Source organism: Carcharodon carcharias, chromosome 2, assembly GCF_017639515.1.
Source record: "Carcharodon carcharias isolate sCarCar2 chromosome 2, sCarCar2.pri, whole genome shotgun sequence".
NCBI lineage: Eukaryota > Metazoa > Chordata > Chondrichthyes > Lamniformes > Lamnidae > Carcharodon > Carcharodon carcharias.
The window spans coordinates 151,938,516-151,960,894 of NC_054468.1; the positions used below are offsets into that span (position 1 = coordinate 151,938,516).

A 22,379-nucleotide genomic window follows, 5' to 3' on the forward strand; every position below is an offset into this window, starting at 1 on the left:
GTTACAAAATCTCTTAATATTAAAAATACACTAGAAAATTAATACGTTAAATCGAGGTGAACAATCCTTGCAGCTATTACATGGTGACAAGGAAGAATGTGCTATTTTAACTAGGAAGTGAGAGCAAGCAAGTATCAGCTGTCAAATCAGCTTTGCATTTCTTGTGTAACTTAATGCAATTAAAGGTTATAGTTGGTTTGAACCACATCTGCCACCACTTAGCCATCAGCAAATAAGAATTAGGAGCAGGAATAGGCCATTTGGCCCTTCAAGCCTGCTCCATGGCTGATCTGGTTGTGGTCTCAACTCTACTTTGCAGCCTGCACCCCCCCACCCCACCCTCATAACCCCCTACTCCCTCATCCATCAAAAATCTATCTCACTCAGCCTTGAATAAATTTAATAACCCAGCCTCCACTGCTTTCTGGGGAAGAGAATTCCACAGACTAACAACCCTCTGAGAGAAACAAATGCTCCTCATTTCAATCTTAAAATGGAGAGTTCTTAAGCTATGTCCCCTAATTCTTGTCTCCCCCTCAAGAGGAAACATCCTCCTGGTATCCATCTTATCAAATCCCCTCAAGATCTTATAAAATCATCTCTCATTCATTCTTCTTAACTCCCATGACCAATTTCACAATAGATCAATGCCCCCAGCAACAGTTGCTTTAACTTGCTGCCCACGAAGGTGGTGGAAGTGGAAACAATCAATGACTTGAAAAGGAAATTGTATGGACTCTTGAAGGAAATAAACTTGCAGAGCCACAGGGATTGAGCAAAGGAGTGGGATTCACAGCTAAAATAAAAATACCTGGAAAAACTCAGCAGGTCTGGCAGCATCTGCGGAGAGGAACACAGTTAACGTTTCAAGTCCGTATGACTCTTCAACAGAACTAAGTAAAAATAGAAAAGAGGTGACATATATGCTGGCTTAAGGGGGTGGGGGGCACGGGTGGGATTCACAGAGCTGCTTCATGTACAGTTGATATAATGGCCAAATGGCTTCCTTCTGCGCCATACATTACTCCGAGCATTTTGACATAACAGGGCCAATTTGCCACAAAAAATACTGAGCTAATCTGTACCTTGCTTGTCCTGCTTTCTACCCTTAATTAGCACATTTCTTATCACCACCTTCAACACCTCTTTGTCCTTTTGTCCATGACATCTTTTGGCTATCTCCACCTATCACTGGCCCTCTATCCAGCTCTACCCTCCCCCCTTAAACCAGTTTATATTTCACCTCTTTTCTGTTTTTACTTAGTTCTGTTGAAGAGTCATACGGACTCGAAACATTAACTGTGTTCCTCTCCGCAGATGCTGCTAGACCTGCTGAGTTTTTCCAGGTATTTTTATTTTTGTTTTAGATTTCCAGCATCCGCAGTTTTTTGCTTTTATCTGAGCTAATCTACCTTATGAATGAAAAAAATGAAGCTAATTACTGCAATTAACCCTAACGACCTGACAGATAGCTCAAGTATACATTAAGGTTCTACTTCATGGGCACGTGTTTGTTACCTTTTTTTTGCAACCATTTAAAAGCAGGAAAGACAAGAGAGATGCATTTCTATTTATATGGCACCTTTCTCATGCTTAAGATACCCTCAAGCACTTTTGAAGTGGAATTTCTATTGTTGGGTAGGCAAACTCACCAACATAAAAGTCACCAACATAAAAGTCACCAAAGCAGCAAGTGAGGTGAATTGATTTTGGTAGCTTCGGGTAAGGGGTGAATATTTTCCTATTTGTTTTCAGCTTTAATGTAATTTATTCTATGTTTTAGTGTATTTAGAAGTGCATGTAATTAACAAAAATCATCTTGTCATTCTTAGTAATCTACAAAACCAGCTTGCTCCATCTTCAGCCCAGACAAATGACTATTTACCTACCAGAAGTACGCAAGTTAACAATGGACTACATAAATATGTCTATATTCAATCCCAGTGTTTTCAGTGAAGATGAAGACGATCTTGCAGGTAAGCCTTATCTATATTCATATAAATATGCTTAAACTAAGATGAAACTCAACCCATTTTATCCCTTGATTGCACAGATCAAAATGTCTACTGGTGATCTCGAGTTGAGCTTCTTAAATGTTGAACAGAGTACAAGAAATTGTACACGTCCTTCTGCCCGCCATACAGAATACTGACTTAGATAATTTTTTTTCATTACTCTTGCAGAATTTCTAGAAATAATTCCAATAGCACTTGACACATAGACACATCTTGAAACTTTCTCCAAGTCAAGGGCAATATTTTGTTTTAGCAGCATCCAGCTTTATTATGGCAATGGGTCAGAATTTAGCAAAATGCAACTAGGTTTTGGGATGATTTTTTTTTTATTCTTTCACAGGATATGGATGTCTCTGGCCAGGCCAGCATTTATTGCCCATCCCTAATTGCCCTTGAGAAAGTGGTGGTGAGCCGCCTTCTTGAACTGCTGCAGCCCATGTAGCGTAGGTACACCCACAGTTTTGTGGGAAAGGAGTTCCATGATTTTGACTCAGCAACAGTGAAGGAATGGCAATATAGTTTCAAGTCAGGATGGTGTATGGCCTGGAGAGCAACTTGCAGGTGATCATGTTCCCATGCACCTGCTGCCCTTCTCCTTATAAGTGGTAGGAGTTGCAGGTTTGGAAGGCGCTATTGAAGGAGCCTTGATGAGTTGCTGCAGTGCAACTTGTAGATTATATACACTGCAATCCTGATTTGTAGCTTTATAGATGGTGGAGAGGCTTTGGGGAGTCAGGAGGTGAGTTACTTGCAGCAGAATTCCCAGCCTCTGACCTGGCCTTGTAGGCACAGTATTTATATGGCTGGTCAGTTCAGTTTCTGGTCAATGGTAACCTCCAGGATTTTGATAGTGGGGGATTAAGCAATGGTGAAAGGGAAATGATTGGATTCAACTTGTTGGAAATGATCATTGCCTTGCACTTGTGTGGGGAAGTGTTACTTGCCACTTATGAGCCCAAGCCTGAATGTTTCCAGGTCTTGCTGCATATGGGCATGGACTGCTTCAGTATCAGAGGAGTCGTGAATGGCGCTGAACATTGTGTATTCAGCTAACATCCCAACTTCTGACCTTATGATGGCGGGAAAGTCATTGATGAAGCAGTTGAAAATGGTTAGGCCTAGGACACTACCCCGAGGAACCCTTGCAGTGTTGTTCTCTGACTGAGGTGATTGACCTTATCAAACACAAACATCTTTCTCTGTGCTAGGTATGACTCCAACCAGTGGAGCCAGGGCTCCTTGATGCCATATTCAGTGAAATGCTGCATTGATATCAGGGGCAGCCATTCTCACCTCACCTCTTGAGTTCAGCTCTTTTGTCCATGTTTGGACCAAGGCTGTAATGAGGTCAGGAGCTGAGTAGCCCTGGCAGAACCCAAAATGAGCTTCAGTGAGCAGGTTATTGCTGAGTAAGTGTCGTTTGATAGAATTGTCATCGACACTATCCATCACTTTACTATGATCAAGAGTAGACTGATGGGGCCTGGTTGGATTTGTCCTGCTTTTCATGGATAGGATGTACCTGGGCAGTTTTCCACATTGCCGGATAAATGCCAGTGTTTTGGCTGTAATGAAGCAGCTTGGGTAGGGGCGCAACTAGTTCTGGAGCACAAGTTTTGAGTACAATTGCTGGAATGTTGTATTTTCTGTATCCGGCACCTTCAACTGTTTCTTGATATCACGTTGAGTGAATTAAATTGGCTGAGGACTGGTATCTGTGATGCTGAGGACCTCAGGAGGAGGCCAAGATGGATCATGCACTTGGCACTTCTGGCTGAAGATGGTAGCAAATGCTTCAGCCTTGTCTTTTGCACTGATGTGCTGGGCTCCCCCATCATTGAGAATGGGGATATTTGTGGAGCCTCCTCCTCCTGTTAGTTGTTTACTTGTCCACCACCATTCATGGTTGGATGCGACAGGATTGCAGAGCGTTGATCTGATCTTGGTTGTGGGATCAGTTTTTTTTATTCATTCACGGAATGTGGGCTTTGCTGACTGGGCCAGTGTTTATTGCCCATCCCTAGTTGCCCTTGAGAAGATGGTGGTGAGCTGCCTTCTTGAACCACTGCAGTCCATGTGGTGTAGGTATACCCACAATGCCGTTAGGAAGGAAGTTCCAGGATTTTGATCCAGTGACAGTGAAGGAACAGCGATATATTTCCAAGTCAGGAGGGTGAGTGACTTGGAGGGGAACTTCCCGGTGGTGGTGTTCCCATCCACCTGCTGCCCTTGCCCTTACAGATGGTAGTGGTCGTGGGTTTGGAAGGTGCTGTCTAATCCCTTCAGTGCATCTTGTACATGGTACACACTGTTGCTACTGTGCGTCACTGGTGGAGGGAGTGAATGTTTGTGGATGTGGTGCCAATCAAACAGGCTGCTTTTTCCTGGATGGTGTCAAGCTGTTGTTGGAGCTGCACTCATCTAGGCAAGTGGGGAGTATTCCAGCACACTCCTGACTTGTGCCTTGTAGATGGCGTACGGATTTAGGGAGTCAGGAGGTGAGTTACTCGTCGCAGGATTCCTAGCCTCTGACCAGCTCTTGTAGCCACAGTATTTATATGGCTAGTCCAGTTTTTGTAACAAGATGGATAAATTGAAAGCACAAATAGAAATAAATGAGTATGATATGATAGCTATTGCAGAGATGTGATTGCAAGTTGATGGAGGCTGGGATCTGTAGTTTAGTGTATTTGACATTTCAGTAGGACAGGAGGAAAAGAAAAGGAGGTGAGGTACCTCTGCTAGCAAAGGACGAGATCAGCACAAAAGTGAAAAAGGATCTTCGTCTAGGAGATTAATTAGAGAAATATGGATAGAATTTTCCATTTTTAAGACTAAGTGGGTTCCACATATTCCCTAGGTGGGTGAGTTCTGCTGGTTTCTCGCTAGGCGCGTGGTGGAAATTCGCACCTGATTGCGCACATGGAAGTTCGTTAATTATGCATAGGCAAGTTTCCCTCCGAGTCACGAGGCCAGTCAGGAACTGATTCGCCTACCCCGCCGTCATCTAATGGGGTCGAAGGTCCGGGCACTATATTTAAACGCCACCCTCTGTCTGCATCTCAGCTTTGTGAAGACGAAATTTGGAAATGGCTGCGGCAAAGAAGAAAGCTGCCCTGCGGTTTAGCAATGACTTCCCGGAGGCCCTCATCAATGGTGTGGAATGTCCTCTACCCCAGGGATGGCTCAAGGAAACCCACCGACCTCACCTTGCCAACCTGGGTGGCCATTGCAAGAGCAGTCAAGCACATCAGGCAACCGCCCGATAAACATTTCACTCTCTCCAGCTATCTCCAGGAGACCTTTAGAAATGTCCGGCAACCAGAAGAAGGCTACATCCCACTGATGCCCTCAAGGCCTTGATCAGAGGAGTATGACAGCATAGGGATGTGCTTTATCCCAGGGACAGCTCCAAGAAACATAGCAACCTCACCTCTCTGGCCCGGGAGGCCATAGCAGAGGAGGTCAGTGTGGCTGGCCACCATACCTGCAATGCCATCAGTGCAAGAGGAGGATCAATTATCTTATCCGCTCTGCAAGGGTGAGTCATCCTTCAACTCCCTCCAATATCGAACTCTTATCATGGCATCATGTACTCAAAGGCTACTCTCTTTGGGGATCTCAACCAACCATTAGCGGGTCACATATCACCACTGTCTCATGGGAACTTTCACATCACCACCATCTCATCTGTCGTACTGCTCACACAGCATCCTCAGCCCTTTCTGGGGAGGGCTTACCATACACAGGGGGCGTGCATGTTCCTAATCTTTGCTCCATCTCTTCTCATCACATTCTTTTGTCCAAGCTGGTCGAAAACAGATCAAAAGCCAACATCGTAACCTTCATCCAGTTCAAGGAGGATGCCGCCGAGCTGGCTGGGGAGGACAGGGATCACTCCTGTGGGGAAGGGGAGATCAGCTTGTCCCAGGAACCTAGTATCAATGACACCTCCATGAGTTCATCAGAACCTGACATTCACAGTGAGTGACGTAGAATTTTGTAATCTGCCTGCTCAAGAACTAAAACTCTCTTCTCTCTCATAGGCACCAGCAGACCTAGGCACACAAGGAGGGCCACTGCCCACACCACTTCGGATGAGGAAGCTGAGGAAGCCACCAAGGAAGAACTGTCACTGCACTCACTTGCACCCTCCACCAGCGCAGAGACACATACCTCAGTGGCTCATAGCTCTAGATTAGGCTCATGGTCATCTATTAGAGAACACCCCACTGACACATCACCACAGCAGTCAGAGGCAGGGACAGCCTAGGTCTCCTGCTCTTGGAAGGCTGCTGGAGACCAGCCATCTGCTGAGTCTGAGTCGGATGATGAGCCTCTGCAAGCAGCCACCAACACAATGCTTGAGATGCAACAACACATGGCAAAGCATCAGGCTTTGATGTGGTGATGTGATGTGGTAGTCACTCACCAGACTGAGGCGAAGGATGGAGGAGTCTGTCAGCATTCTGTCTGATGTCTTTGTTCCGACATGCGAGTGCATCGAGGTCACCATGGCAACCACTATGGGGACCTTGGTCCAGCAGGTTTTGCCAGATTTGTGATCGGCCCTGGTATCTGTGGTCGCACACGCTGGTGGTGATGTGAAAGTGTCTAGGCAAAGGGGGGCGCGATGCGAGGCAGCTTGAGCCTCCTCCAGATGCCCTTTCTCTTCAAGGAGTCAGGGAAAAGTCCTCAGGCACCCACAGGGAGGATGTTCATCAGCCAGACACCCACGGGGCCTCCACTCAGGCCACTCCAAGGGTGTACAGCTACTCAAAATCCCCTTTGTCGGTGACCCCATCCACTCCAGCTGTTCAGGCCAAGGAGGGTGCCTCTGCCCCTGAGCAGGAGACCCTTTTCAGGCCAGGGTCCTCCAGGCCTTGGGACACCACAGGACACCTGTCAAGGTAATCACAGACATCAGGACGTAGCAGTCAGCAGGTTGCCCTCACCTCTGCTGCAGATGTTGTCCAGGCATAGTGGTAGGGTTAGGAAAATTAAAAAATAATGAAATCACTTTTGGATCACAGGTGTACAACCATTAAAAGTATTGCACTTTTGTTAATGCATTTGATGTTTGTATAAATGGCTTGGTGAACTGAACAAGTGTGTTTATGTACATATGAATCCTCTTATTACAAGGTTTAGACATTTTGCTGCTCAGTCATAGTCTCCCTTTGTGAGATTCATATTCATGTGATGTCAACCTCACTGAAGATAGTTTCTGCACCCTTGTGTGATCTCATGGAGCTGTGTTAAAACTTTTATCGGAAGTGTGTGCTTAATGCGCTTGTAACACTTTTTCCTCATGACACACCATTGTGTGAGCGCAGCTCAGCGACCATGAAGGATTAGCGACTCTTGAGTGGTAGTACCAAAGGACAAGAACTGGACGGAAGGTGATATCCCCAACTATGTCCTCATCTCACTGGCCGCTGCAGTTCCTCATTAATGTGGCAACAACTGCATCAAGTAAGTTAATGCAGCATTCTCGCTGCTATGTTGACTTTCACTTCCTAGAGCAAGCGCATGCTGCTGTCCTTCCTAGAGATCATGAAGCTGAAAGGTGCAAGTCTGAATGCTGAACTTGCTGTCGATGTGACTAACTGGACATCCCTTTCAATGCAATGGAATGGCATTAAGGGACAGGAGAAATGTGGCCGTCGCCCATTGCCTTCACTTTACTCCTCCTGGAATCTGGTAGCATTTAAATTGGCACAGGCACGTCTTCCACATCGTGCTTCCATGATGGAATCACCTTATGAAAGCTCACCCTCTTCAGGTTCCTGGACCTCCTGCTCTTAACTTCCAAGAAACTCTCATCTTCCTCCATTTCCCCCGCTGGCAAGGGAGCACCCCTTTGAGGCACCAGGTTGTGAAGGGCACAACACACAATGATGTGGGATACCCTATTTGGAGTGCCCCACCTGAGCGGTCCACATATTGGAAGTGCATCTTCAGAACACCAGTGGTCTGGTCAGTTAGGGACTGTGCAGAGCTGTGACCTGCATTTTACCTGTTCTCCGAAGCACTCTGAGGTTGACACACAGGTGTCATGGGCCAGCGTTTCAGCCGTCCCTGTAGACGCACAGGCCTTTTGAATATCCAAAGCACCTCGGGGTGACTCAGGATGTATGAGTCATGGCAACTCCTAGGTTACCTGGCACAAACGTGCATTATGTGCTTCCAATGATTGCACATAAGTTGAACATTAATGGAATGAAAGCCTTTACTGTTGATAAGCATTTAGGGGGTGCTGCCATGAAGGCTTTAAAGCCACTTGGGTGCAGTCGATTGCACCCTGCACTCGTGGGAAGCCTTAGATAGCTGCAAACCCATTGAATCTCGCAGGCTGGCTATCTTCATCAAATGTAAGCCTCACACATTGAAGTTCCTTGCTGTAGAGGGCATCTTATCCTCCTTGATGCATCTGTGTGTGGCGGACTGAGTTGCCGCACAGGTCCCCTGTGGATCCCTGGAATGATCTGCAGGCAAAGAAATTGAGTGCGGTGGTGATATTCAAGGCCACAGGCAAGGGATAGCTTCTAACTCCACAGGGCGTTGGGTCCTCCTGAAAAATATGGCAGATGTGATCCACCAGAACTCAGGACAAGTGCAGACATTCGTGGCATTGTCTCTCACTCATCTACAAATAGGAGTCTTCGGTGGACCCTTGGTCTAGCGGGTTGTCTCCGCGGTCTGGGTCTCATGCTCTTGCTGTGGCTTCCTTGCACCCTGGACCTCAGGTGGGGCTTCCTCCTGAAGCTGTGCTCGGCATTGCCTGTCCCTTCTTGTCTTCCTCCATTCAATTAGAACCCTCAAAAAGTCAGCGTTTAGCCCTGGATCCATAACTGTTTTGCCCTTCTCTCTGAAATGCTAGATTGAATAGATTAAAGAATAACAGGTGAAAATAGTGAAGCTCACAATCTTGAACCAAAAGCAACTGTAATGGTCTATGGTTGCTTCCACCCTACTAGCCTTGTCACTGATTCATCTGAGGCGCTAACAGACATATCGAGGTGACCAAGATGCCATCCCTGAGACTTAACATTTGAATCCCACAGAGGTTGGAAAAGGTTTGAATGACATGTGTGACCTGACCTAGTTCAGTCCTCCAACCTCAGATCTGGCATAATAATTAACAACAATAATAATAAAAACAGAAAATGCTGGAAAATCTCAGAAGAAGGGTCATACGGACTTGAAACATTAACTCTGTTTCTCTCTTCATAGATGCTGTCAGGTCGGCTGAGTTTTTCCAGCATTTTCTGTTTTTATTTCAGATTTCCACAGTATTTTGCTTTTATCTAATTAGCAGTAAGTTGGTCATGATTAGTGACTATATGCCCCTTGGACCATGTGAATGCCAAATCTGGAAACTACATGAAAGTCTTCATTAATGGGATGCCATACATGTAGCACCTGTGCCTGCTTAGCGGTTGTCTGCATTCCCAAATTTCACATTTCCTTTATGTTAATGTTGAAATGCAGCGACTGTGATATTAAGCCAGTGACTCCTATATTTCCCTGTAAGAGCATGGCAAAATGCATGGGTTCCAATAGCTAGCTTCACAAGCAGGTCTCCCTCCATTCTCTCAACTCTGACTCTATTTTAATCTGGTGGCACCAGCAGTGTGCTCTTCCCAGACTTCCTCAGAACCCACCTAAGCAGATTTTCTTCTACTTTTAATTTAAAACTGTGCCATTAGTTCTAGAGTGCAAAATGGTGGCTATGCGCTGTTACTTTGGGACCAGCTTCAACACTCCCTCTCTCTCTGTCCACATCCTAGAAATTTACCTCGAGCCTCACGATGTGAAGGTACAGCTCTGTCCTGTTGTTCTGCAGACTTCCCTAGAAATACTGGATCCCATTGTTGTTGTAGTCAACATTCCTACCCTCCCCCCTGAGCCCATCACTGTTGACATGCCCATGCCCCAAGCAGACCTCAGGCTTCACCATCTGGAGGCTTTGTGCATGGTCACTGACAGAGGAGACACCTCCCCACCCAAGAAACCTTCACACATACCACACCTCCCCCCTTTATTTGGTTTTCCCTAAATATAGGCTGCTGATGTCCACCATAACATCCCATCTGCAGACCAGTACAGAGCCAGACAAGCCAAAGGACAGGGACTGTAAAAATGCCCTGCACACCAAGCTGTGTCCCAATTGAGCTTTTAACTCTTGCCCCTCCTTGCTTTTAACTCTTGCCCTGTAGCATGGCCCGCTGCATCCCAGGGTTGTTTCTACTGTCTCACTCTTAACTGTGAGCTCCGCAGAGCCCAGGACTGTCTCTACTCTCTGACTCTGACATGCTGGCCTCAGACCAAGGACTTTGACTTTCAACGAGTTCCCCATTACCCTCATGACTGAACACTACACTGTCTCCCTTCCTACCATTTCCCCACCCACCCCCGCCAATCACCACCCTGCATGAGTCTCAGTGTGATCCATCCCTCTTGTGCTAGACTAACACACACACCGTCCCTTTCCTATTTTGGAATCTGCATGCCTCCACTCCCATTCATACGTGTGGTATTCCAACCACCCCTTTGTTTGTCAGTGTTTCAGTTTCCCTTGTTAGGCTCCAGCTTCCTACTCTGTCTTCCCTCTGCCTGTCATCGTTCTCCCTCCTCCTCCACCCCCTTGACAAGCTTTCCTGTCTCTCGGCCTTCCATCGCTCCCCTTCCGCCATAGTCCCTTGCAATGCCTTTCTGCTCCTTTGTCCCCCTGTATTCCCTCTCTCATCCCAACCCCTTGCAATGCCTTCCTGCCCCTATGTGTCTGTTATCCTTCCCACTGCCACCCCCCCAACCTGCCCACCAGTCGAAATGCTGGTCTCTGTCTGAATGTTCATCACTGCCTGAGTACCACCTGCACTGTCTAGACTACGGAGGCACCCACCAGGCACAGACCAGCCCTACACCCCCAGCAGAGTGGCGTTCCAAGATCACACTGAGGCCAGAGCAGCGCTGTGGCAGGTAGGCAATGAATGTTGCACTCACTTCAGTGTCGTGAGGGAAGCGAGGTCTGACCGCTGCATGCCACTCTTTTTCAACGTGATTCAGACCAGTGTAGTTCCCTGCTAGTGTGCCGCAAGATTGGAAGGCAATTGATTCCAGCTACCAGTAAGTTTAACGAGCATTCATGAGATGGTAATGAATGCAAATGGCGTCAACATTACAAGTCAGCGGGATACCTGACCCGCCATTAACCGGCCATCAGGAGAATAAGCAAACTGTTTTCACGCTGGCAGGATTCCAATTCTTTGGCTCCCTCTAGACTTTCCACTCCCGCCCACCACGAAATCCACCGTAGGCAAGATGGGAAAATTTCACCATTTATATCTGTCTTCACAGTAGCAGACACTAAAAGCATCCGAAAAATAGTGGAAATGCAAGAGCAAAATAGATGAACTTAAAGCAATCACTATCATCAGAGAAAAAGTAATTTTTAAAATATTCCTTAACAGGATGTGAGTGTTGCTGCTGAGGCCAGCATTTGTTGCCCATCCCTAATTGCCGTTGAATTGAATGGCTTGCTAAGCTATGTCAGGAGGCAATTAAGAGTCAACCACATTACTGTGGATCTAGAGTCAAATGTAGTTCAGACCAAGTAAGGATGGCAGATTTCCTTCTCTAAAGATGAACCAGATGCATTTTTATGACAGTTGAAGACAGTTTCATGGTCACCATTGCTGAGATTAACTTTCAATTTCAGATTTTATTAATTTTATTTAAAACTTCCTCCAACTGCCATTGTGGGATTTGAACCTGTGCCCTCACAGCATTACCTCAGTCACTGGAGTACTAATCCAGTGACAAGTTGTGAGGAGGTTACAAAGAGTCTGCAAAGGGATATAGATAGGTTAAGTGAGTGGGCAAAAAATTGGCAGATGAAGTATAATGTGGGAAAATGTGAGGTTGTCCACTTTGGCAGGAAGAATAGAAAAGCAGAATATTTAAATGGAGAAATACTGCAGAATGCTGTGATACAGAGGGACCCAGGTGTCCTTGTCCATGAATCACAAGAAGTCAGCATTGTAGGCACAGCAAGTAATTAGGAAGGCAGACGGAATGTTCTTTATTGCAAGGGCAATGGAGTATAACAGTAGGAAGTCTTGCTACAACTGTTTGGGACATTGATGAAACCAGACCTGGAGCACTGTGTACAGTCTTGGTCATCTTACTTAAGGACGGATGTACTTGCATTGGAAGCAGTTCAGAGGATGTTCACTTGGATGATTCATGGGATAAATGGTATGTCTTATGAGCAGAGGTTGAGCAGGTTGAGCCTTTACTCATTGGAGGTTAGAAGAATGAGAGTTATCTTATTGAAGCATATAAGATTCTGAGGGGGTTTGACAGGGTAGATGCGAAGAGATTCCTTATGGGGAATCTAGAACAGTTTCAAAATAAGGGGTCTCCCATTTAAGACAGATGAGGAGTAATTTCTTCGCACAGTAGAGCGGGACTAGCTGAGTTACTTTCATAGACACGATAGGCTAAATGGCCTCATTCCTATGATTCTACGATTCTCTCAGAGGTTCATTAGTGTTTGGAATTCTATTCGAGCAGTGGAGGCTGGGTCATTGAATATATTGAAGGCTGAGTTAAATGGACCTTTGATTGACAAGCGAGTCGAGGGTTATTGGGGGGTGTTGGGGTGCAGGCACGAAAGTAGAGTTAAGGCCAAAATCAGATCAGCCACGATGTTATTGAATGGTAGAACAGGTTCACTGGGCTGAGTGGCCTATTTATCTTAAAACTTATGTTCCTATCTTAGCCTTGTCTGGTAGCTTCACTGGGTTGGCACCTCGTTTTTAGGTCTGCCTGGTGCTCCTCCTGGCATGTTCTCCTGCTCTGCACGTTGAACCAATGTTGATCACCTGGTCTGATTATAATGGTAGAGTGAGGGATATGCCAGGCCAAGAGGTTACAGATTATGATTGAATACAATTCTGTTACTGCCGATGGCCCACAGCACCTCATGAGTGCCTAGTTTTCAGCTGCTAAATCTGTTCCAGTTTATCCCATATAGCAAAGTGGTTTTACAGCACAATGGATGGTATCCTCAATGTGGAGATGGGTCTTCAACTCCTCAAGGTGGTCACTGCTATCTTTACTTTCATGTTTTAAGTTCCTCCATCCTTTTTGCCCATTGATTTTCTACTATTCTTGGGATGCTTTTTGTGTCTCCTATCATGAAGACAAATACAAAATACATGTTCAAAGTCTCTGCCATTTCCTTACTTTGAGTTGTATGACTGAAACTTCAATGTTTTTATGTGCAGATACTCAGTAGTAGTAAGGCTTATTAGTAGTAGCAAGGTTCATCATCTAATTGAGGAATGCAGGGCTATTCTGACCTCTAGGGTGCACATCATGTGCTGTATGGGAACTCCCAAGATGCTCCCCATCTCCTGGATAACCATATGTGCAGAAAGTGTTGTCAGTTGCAACAGCTCGAACTTCTTGTTTTGGAGCTTGCGCAGCAGCTGCCATCACTGCAATGCATCCGTGAAAGATAGGGCAAACAAATCTAGAGCTTCTGGATGACAAAATATATAGGGATTAAGATGAATAAGAAAAATGTGCTTCTGACAGATAATACAACTGAGAACTAGGCTAAATATAGGTTCAGAGGGGAACTGAAAATGCAAATAAGAGAAACAAAGAGAGAGTATGAAAAGAGAATGACAGCTAACATAAAAGGGAATCCAATGTCTTCTGTAGGCATAAGCATAGTTTAAGGGTGGTAAAAGGAGTGGGGCCACTTAGGGTTGAAAAAGGGGATTTATGCATGCCGGCAAGAGGTATGGCCGAGATATTCAATTACTATTTTGCATCTGTCTATATCAAGCAAGAACATGCTGCCCAGGTCATGCTGAAAAAGGAGGTAATTCAGGCAATTGAAGGGTTTAACATTAATAAGGAGGTGGCACTGTTTAGACTGTCTGTACTTAAAGTTGGTAAGGCATCAGGACTGGATGAGATGTTTCCAAGGATAATCAGGGAATTGAGAATGGAAATCGCAGAGTCACTCGTCATAGTTTTCCAGTAGTGTCTTTCTTTAGACTCAGTAGTGTCAGAGGACTGGGGAATTGCAAATGTTATACCTTTTTTTAAACAATAGTGTAAAGCTAAGCCCAGCAACTATAGGCCAATCTGTTCAATCTCAGTGGTTGGGAAGCTTCTTGAAACTATAATTCAAGACTAAATTAATAGCCACTTGGGCAAATACGAACTAATTACAGAAAACCAGCATAGATTTGTTATGGGCAAATTGTGTTTAACTAATCTGCTTGAATTTTTTTAATGAGGTAACAGAGAGAATTGATGAAGGTGATGCTGTTGATGTGGTATGCATGGACTTCTAAAAGCCATGTGATAAAGTGCTGCACAATAGATTTGTGAACAATGTTAAAGCTCATGGAATAAAAGGTAAAGTAATATCATGGACACAAAATTGGCTAAGTGATAGGAAACAGAGAGTAGAGGTTAAAGGATGTTTTTTGGACTGGAGCAAGGTTTATAGTGGAGTTCCTCAGGGGTCAGACAAGTGGTAGGTGAAATTTAACACAGAGACAAACGAAGTAAATCTATTGTCCATAATGTCCTTAAAACTGCAGATGCTGGAAATCCAAAACAAAAACAGAATTACCTAGAAAAACTCAGCAGGTCTGGCAGCATCGGCGGAGAAGAAAGGAGTTGACATTTCGAGTCCTCATGACCCTTCAACAGAACTAAGTGAATCCAAGGAGAGGGGTGAAATATGAGCTGGTTTAAGCTAAAGGCGGGGGCGGGGGGGGGGCGGCGGCGGCGGGGTTGGGGTTGGGTTGGGGGAGAGAAGTGGGGGGGATGTGGTTGTAGGGACAAGCAAGCAGTGATAGGAGCAGATAATCAAAAGCTGTCAGACAAAAGAACAAAAGAACACAGAGGTGTTCAGGTTGGTTATATTATCTAAACGAATGTGCTAATTAAGAATGGATGGTAGGGCACTCAAGGTATAGCTCTAGTGGGGGTGGGGGGAGCATAAAAGATTTAAAAATAATGAAAATAGGTGGGAAAAGAAAAATTTATATAAATTATTGGAAAAAACAAAGGAAGGGGGAAGAAACAGAAAGGGGGTGGGGATGAAGGAGGGAGCTCAAGACCTAAAGTTGTTGAATTCAATATTCAGTCCGGAAGGCTGTAAGTGCCTAGTCGGAAGATGAGGTGTTGTTCCTCCAGTTTGCATTGGGCTTCACTGGAACAATGCAGCAAGCCAAGGACAGACATGTGGGCAAGAGAGCAGGGTGGAGTGTTAAAATGGCAAGCGACAGGGAGGTTTGGGTCATTCTTGCGGACAGACCGCAGGTGTTCTGCAACGCGGTCGCCCAGTTTACGTTTGGTCTCTCCAAGGTAGAGGAGACCGCATTGGGAGCAACGAATGCAGTAGACTAAGTTGGGGGAAATGCAAGTGAAATGCTGCTTCACTTGAAAGGAGTGTTTGGGCCCTTGGATGGTGAGGAGAGAGGAAGTGAAGGGGCAGGTGTTACATCTTTTGCGTGGGCATGGGGAGGTGCCATAGGTGGGGGTTGAGGAGTAGGGGGTGATGGAGGAGTGGACCAGGGTGTCCCAGAGGGAACGATCCCTACGGAATGCCGCCGGGGGGGTGAAGGGAAGATGTGTTTGGTGGTGGCATCATGCTGGAGTTGGCAGAAATGGTGGAGGATGATCCTTTGAATGCGGAGGCTGGTGGGGTGATAAGTGAGGACAAGGGGGACCCTATCATGTTTCTGGGAGGGAGGAGAAGGCGTGAGGGCGGATGCGCAGGAGATGGGCCGGACACGGTTGAGGGCCCTGTCAACGACCGTGGGTGGAAAACCTCGGTTAAGGAAGAAGGAGGACATGTCAGAGGAACTGTTTTTGAAGGTAGCATCATCAGAACAGATGCGACGGAGGCGAAGGAACTGAGAGAATGGGATGGAGTCCTTACAGGAAGCGGGGTGTGAGGAGCTGTAGTCAAGGTAGCTGTGGGAGTCGGTACGCTTGTAGTGGATATTGGTGGACAGTCTATCACCAGAGATTGAGACAGAGAAGTCAAGGAAGGGAAGGGAAGTGTCAGAGATGGACCAAGTGAAAATGATGGAGGGGTGGAGATTGGAAGCAAAATTAATAAATTTTTCCAAGTCCCGACGAGAGCATGAAGCAGCACCGAAGTAATCATCGATGTACCGGAGAAAGAGTTGTGGAAGGGGGCCGGAGTAGGACTGGAACAAGGAATGTTCCACGTACCCCATAAAGAGACAGGCATAGCTGGGACCCATGCGGGTACCCATAGCCACACCTTTTATTTGGAGGAAGTGAGAGGAGTTGAAGGAGAAATTGTTCAGTGTGAGAACAAGTTCAGACAGACGGAGGAGAGTAGTGGTGGATGGGGATTGTTCGGGCCTCTGTTCGAGGAAAAAGCTAAGGGCCCTCAGACCATCCTGGTGGGGGATGGAGGTGTAGAGGGATTGGACGTCCATGGTGAAGAGGAAGCGCTTGGGGCCAGGGAACTGGAAATTGTTGATGTGACGTAAGGTGTCAGAGGAATCACGGATGTAGGTGGGAAGGGACTGGACAAGGGGAGAGAGAAGGGAGATAACAAGAAATGAGTTCCATGGGGCAGGAGCAAGCTGACACGGTCGGTCTACCGGGACAGTTCTGTTTGTGGATTTTGGGTAGGAGGTAGAAGCGGGCCGTCCGAGGTTGGGCGACTATCAGGTTGGAAGCTGTGGGAGGAAGATCCCCAGAGGAGATGAGGTCAGTGACAGTCCTGGAAACAATGGCTTGATGTTCAGTGGTGGGGTCATGGTCCAGGGAGAAGTAGGAGGAAGTGTCTGCGAGTTGACGCTCAGCCTCCGCGAGGTAGAGGTCAGTGCGCCAGACAACAACAGCAGCACCCTTGTCAGCAGGTTTGATGACAATGTCAGGGTTGGACCTGAGAGAACGGAGTGCAGTAAGTTCAGAGAGAAATTAGAATGGGTGAGAGTAGCAGAGAAATTGAGACGACTAATGTCACGCCGACAGTTCTCAGTGAAAAGATCAAGAGAAGGTAAGAATCCAGAGGGAGGGGTCCAGGTGGAGGGAGAATATTGGAGGTGGGTAAAAGGATCCGTTGAACGGGGAGAGGACTCCTGCCCAAAGAAGTGAGCCCGGAGACGAACACGGCGGAAGAAGAGTTCAGCATCGTGCCGAGCCCGAAATTCATTGAGATGAGGGTGTAAGGGTATGAAACTAAGTCCTTTGCTAAGCACTGAACATTCAGCGTCGGAGAGGGGAAGGTCAGTGGGTATAGTGAATACATGGCTGGGGCTGGGATTGGAAGATGCGGTGGGGACGGAGGGACAGGCAGGGGTGGAGGGTCCTAGATGGGTGTTGGTGTCGATGAGTTGTTGGAGCTTGCATTCCTCAGCACTCGAGTGCTAAGCTTAAACCACCCCCATCTTAAACCAGCTTATATTTCACCCCTCTCCTTGGATTCATCTAGTTCTGTTGAAGGGTTATGAGGACTCAAAACGTCAACTCTTTTCTTCTCCGCCGATGCTGCCAGACCTGCTGAGTTTTTCCAGGTAATTCTGTTTTTGGCAGTACTATTGTAGAATAGGAAAGAGAGGATTGTCCTTGAGGGAGCAAAGGTAGAATCAATTTGATCAGATTTGAGAAACAAACAGGGAATGATCATTTTACTGGGGATTATTCTCCAAATAATTAAATAGAAGAGCAAATCTGCAGGGAAATCACAGACATGTGCAAGAATGATTGAGTGATGATATTGGGGTCTTTAATTACCCAAATATCAATTAGGATAACTGGAGTTCGTCAAGGTGATGGCCTAGACCCAACTATCTTCAACTGTTTTTATCATTGACCTTCCCTCCATCCTAAGGCCAGAAGTGAGGATGTCCGCGAATGATTGCACAATGTTCAGCACGGCTTGGGCTGTTAAGTGGCAAGTAACATTCACTTTACATAAGTGCCAAGTGTTGACCATCTCTAACAAGAGCAAATCTAATCATCTCCCGTTAACATTCAGTGGCATTATCATTGCTGAATCCCCCACTATCATCCTGGGGATTACCATTGACCAGAAACTGACCTTGGCCAGCCATATAAATATTGTGGCAACAAGAGCAGGTCAGAGACTGGGAATTCTGCAGAGAGTAACTCACCACTTGACTCCCCAAAGCTTGTCCATCATCTACAAGGCACAAGTCAGGAGTGTGATGGAATACTATCCACTTGCCTGGACTTGCAGCTCCAACAGCACTCAAGAAACTCAACATCATCCAGGGCAAAGCAGCCTACTTGATTAGCCCCCATCCACCACCTTCAACATTCACTTGCACCACCACTAACGCACAGAGGTATCAATGTGTACCATCTGCAAGATACAGTACAGCAACGCATTAAGACTCCTTCAACAGTACCTTCTAAACCTGCGGCCTCTACCAGCTAGAAGGACAAGGACAGCAGATGCATGGGAATGCCACCACCTGCAAGTTTCCCCCAAGTCACACACTATCCTGCCTTGGAACTATATCGCCGTTCCTTCACTTTTGCTGGGTCAAAATCCTGGAACGCCCTTCCTAACAGCACTGTAGGTTTCCTATAACCTGCATAGATTGCAGCAGTTCAAGAAGGCAACACACCAAACTATCTTCTCAAGGGCAATTAGGAATGGGCAATAAATTCTGGCATAGCCAGCGATGCCCACACCCCATGAACGGGTAATTTTTAAAAAGTGATCTTTAAGGACGAGATGTTTCAGCTACAAGCCAGTTAAATTCAAACAATAGGAAAGAGCAGGGAAACTAAAGCAAGTGTTCCTGGGATGATGAGGGAAATAAAGAATTTGTTGAAACTAAAAAGAGAGCACGCAAATCATGTCAAGTACATTATTCAAGTGAGAACCAGGCCAAGTACAATAAGTTGAACGGGGAAACAAAAGAGGAAAATAAGGCTGGCAAAGGGAGAATATGAGAGTAGAATGGCAATGAACATAAAAAAGAACCCAAAAATCTTTGACAGGTCTTTAAATAGTAAGCAGTCAGTAAGAGGTGGGGTAGAGCTTATTAGGGAGGTTGAATATGCTTAGAAGTGCAGATAAGACTACAATACTTAATGAGTACCTAGTATCAGTGTTTAACAGGAAGAGTATGCTTACAAAATAACGATAGGAGCAGCCATGGTAGAGGTAATGGTTGGGGTGGAAATTGATAGATCCTGGTTGGGATGGCTTGCATCCTAGGTTTCTAAGGGAATTTGAGGGCTGGGGGTGTAAGATCTGGTCATAATTTTTCAAACCTCCATCGCTACAGAGGAAGTACCAGAGCACTGGAGAGTAGCAAATATGAAACTCTTGTTCAAGATATTCCTAATGATGTAACATCAGTGGTAGGTAAGGTTTTATGAACAATAATGAGAGAAAATAAATCAACAAGCAATTGTTGGAGAGAGGTTTGAGTTAATTAAAGAGAACCAGCACAATTTTGTAATAGGCAGATCATGGTTAACTAACCTAATTGAATTTTTTAATGAAATGAGGGGGGTGCAGTGGATATTGTCTATATGGAGTTTTAAAAACATCGTTGGCCAGATGCTGATTAACAAAATTGAGCCTCATGGAATTGGGGGGTCAGTGTCAGCTTGCCTATTAAAAAAAAATGACAACAGAAAAATGCGAGCCATGATAAATGGTTGTTTATCAGCCTGGTGGATGATAGACAGTGGTGTTTCCTAAGGGACAGTGCTGGGAGCATTGTTTTTTTGATATATACATAAATGACTTAGAATGCAGAGTGAAATTTCAAAATTTGTCAGTGACACCAAACTTGAAGATGTGGCGACAGTGGACAGCAGCAGTTCAAGGCAGCAGCTCACCACCACCTTCTCAAGGGCAATTAGGGATGGTCAATAAATACTGACCTAGCCAGTGATGCCCACATCCCATAAATGAATAAAAAAAAACAATTGACTGCAACAGGACAGAGTTTAGCAGAATGGGCAGACATGTGGGAGATGGAATTTAATACAGAGAAGTGAGAGATGATACATTTTGGCAGAAGAGATAGAGAGAGACCATATATAATTAATAGCAGTTGAAATGAGTGCACAGGGATAAAGAGATGTCGGAGTTCATGTGCATGGATTTTTGAAGTTGGCAAGACATATTGAGAGAGTTGTTAGCAACAGATATAGGATCTTGAGTTTCATAAATAGAGATATTGAGTACAAAAACAGGGAAGTTATGCTGAACTTCAGGTTAGGCCACAACTAGAGTATTGCATCTAGTTCTGGTGATCACACTTTAGGAAGGATGTGAGGGCCCTTGAGAGTATGCAGATGAGATTTACCAGAATACTTCTAGGGATGAAGGAATTTAGCTACATTGGAGAAACTGGGGTTTTTATGGTGGGAGCAAAGGAAGTTGAGGGGTGATCTGAGAGATGTACCAGATTATGACAGGTTTAGTTAAAGTAGACAAAGAAAAGCTGTTTCAATTATCAGATGGTACCAGGCCTATAGGATTTGGATTTAAGATTTTGAGTAAGAGATACATGTGAGGAAGAAGATTTTTATGCAGTGAATGGTAATGAACTGGAGCTCCCTACCTAAAGAGTAATGGAATTAGAGATGATCAACAATTTCAAAAAGAAATTGGATAGACGCATTAGGGGAAATAAAGCAGGGTTACAGGGATAGAATAGGTTAATGGGACTGAGTGAATTCACAGAATCACACTGTGCAGAAGATGCCCTTCGGCCCATCAAAGATGCACCGACACGTGAGAAACACCTGACCTACCTACCTAATCCCATTTACCAGCACTTGGCCCAAAGCCTTGAATGTTATGATGTGCCAAGTGCTCATCCAGGTACTTTTTAAAGGATGTGAGGCAACCCGCCACCACCACCATCCCAGGCAGCGCATTCCAGACCCGCACCACCCTCTGAATAAAAATGTTTTTTCTCACATCCCCCTAAACCTCCTGCCCCTCACCTTGAACTTGTGTTCCCTCGTGACTGACCCTTCAACTAAGGGGAATAGCTGCTCCCTATCCATAAATAAGAGATAAAAACAAAAAAACTGCGGATGCTGGAAATCCAAAACAAAAACAGAATTACCTGGAAAAACTCAGCAGGTCTGGCAGCATCGGCGGAGAAGAAAAGAGTTGACGTTTCGAGTCCTCATGACCCTTCGACAGAACTTGAGTTCGAGTCCAGGAAAGAGCTGAAATATAAGCTGGTTTAAGGTGTGTGTGTGGGGGGCGGAGAGATAGAGAGACAGAGAGGTGGAGGGGGTTGGTGTGGTTGTAGCGACAAACAAGCAGTGATAGAAGCAGAATATCAAAAGATGTCAACAACAATAGTACAATAGAACACATAGGTGTTAAAGATAAAGTTGGTGATATTATCTAAACGAATGTGCTAATTAAGAATGGATGGTAGGGCACTCAAGGTATAGCTCTAGTGGGTTTTTTTTTTATTTTATATAATGGAAATAGGTGGGAAAAGGAAAATCTTTATAATTTATTGGGAAAAAAAAAGAGAAGGGGGAAACAGAAAGGGGGTGAGGATGGGGGAGGGGACTCACGACCTAAAGTTGTTGAATTCAATATTCAGTCCGGAAGGCTGTAAAGTCCCTAGTCGGAAGATGAGGTGTTGTTCCTCCAGTTTGCGTTGGGCTTCACTAGAACAATGCAGCAAGCCAAGGACAGATATGTGGGCAAGAGAGCAGGGTGGAGTGTTAAAATGGCAAGCGACAGGGAGGTTTGGGTCATTCTTGCGGACAGACCGCGGACTTTACAGCCTTCCGGACTGAATATTGAATTCAACAACTTTAGGTCGTGAGTCCCCTCCCCCATCCTCACCCCCTTTCTGTTTCCCCCTTCTCTTTTTTTTTTCCCAATAAATTATAAAGATTTTCCTTTTCCCACCTATTTCCATTATATAAAATAAAAAAAAAAACCCACTAGAGCTATACCTTGAGTGCCCTACCATCCATTCTTAATTAGCACATTCGTTTAGATAATATCACCAACTTTATCTTTAACACCTATGTGTTCTATTGTACTATTGTTGTTGACATCTTTTGATATTCTGCTTCTATCACTGCTTGTTTGTCGCTACAACCACACCAACCCCCTCCACCTCTCTGTCTCTCTATCTCTCCGCCCCCCACACACACACCTTAAACCAGCTTATATTTCAGCTCTTTCCTGGACTCGAACTCAAGTTCTGTCGAAGGGTCATGAGGACTCGAAACGTCAACTCTTTTCTTCTCCGCCGATGCTGCCAGACCTGCTGAGTTTTTCCAGGTAATTCTGTTTTT

At 45.4% G+C, this 22,379-nt stretch overlaps 1 protein-coding gene across 1 annotated transcript in view; it reads left to right on the plus strand.

Annotated features, from left to right (window-relative positions):
* The window catches only part of tulp4a (TUB like protein 4a), a 491,793-nt gene that overhangs the window by 437,089 nt on the left and 32,325 nt on the right, over positions 1-22,379 (plus strand). The window contains exon 12 of the mRNA XM_041217482.1: positions 1,833-1,976. Coding sequence (XP_041073416.1) covers positions 1,833-1,976 — 144 coding nt within the window. The remainder of the gene's footprint in view (positions 1-1,832; positions 1,977-22,379) is intronic.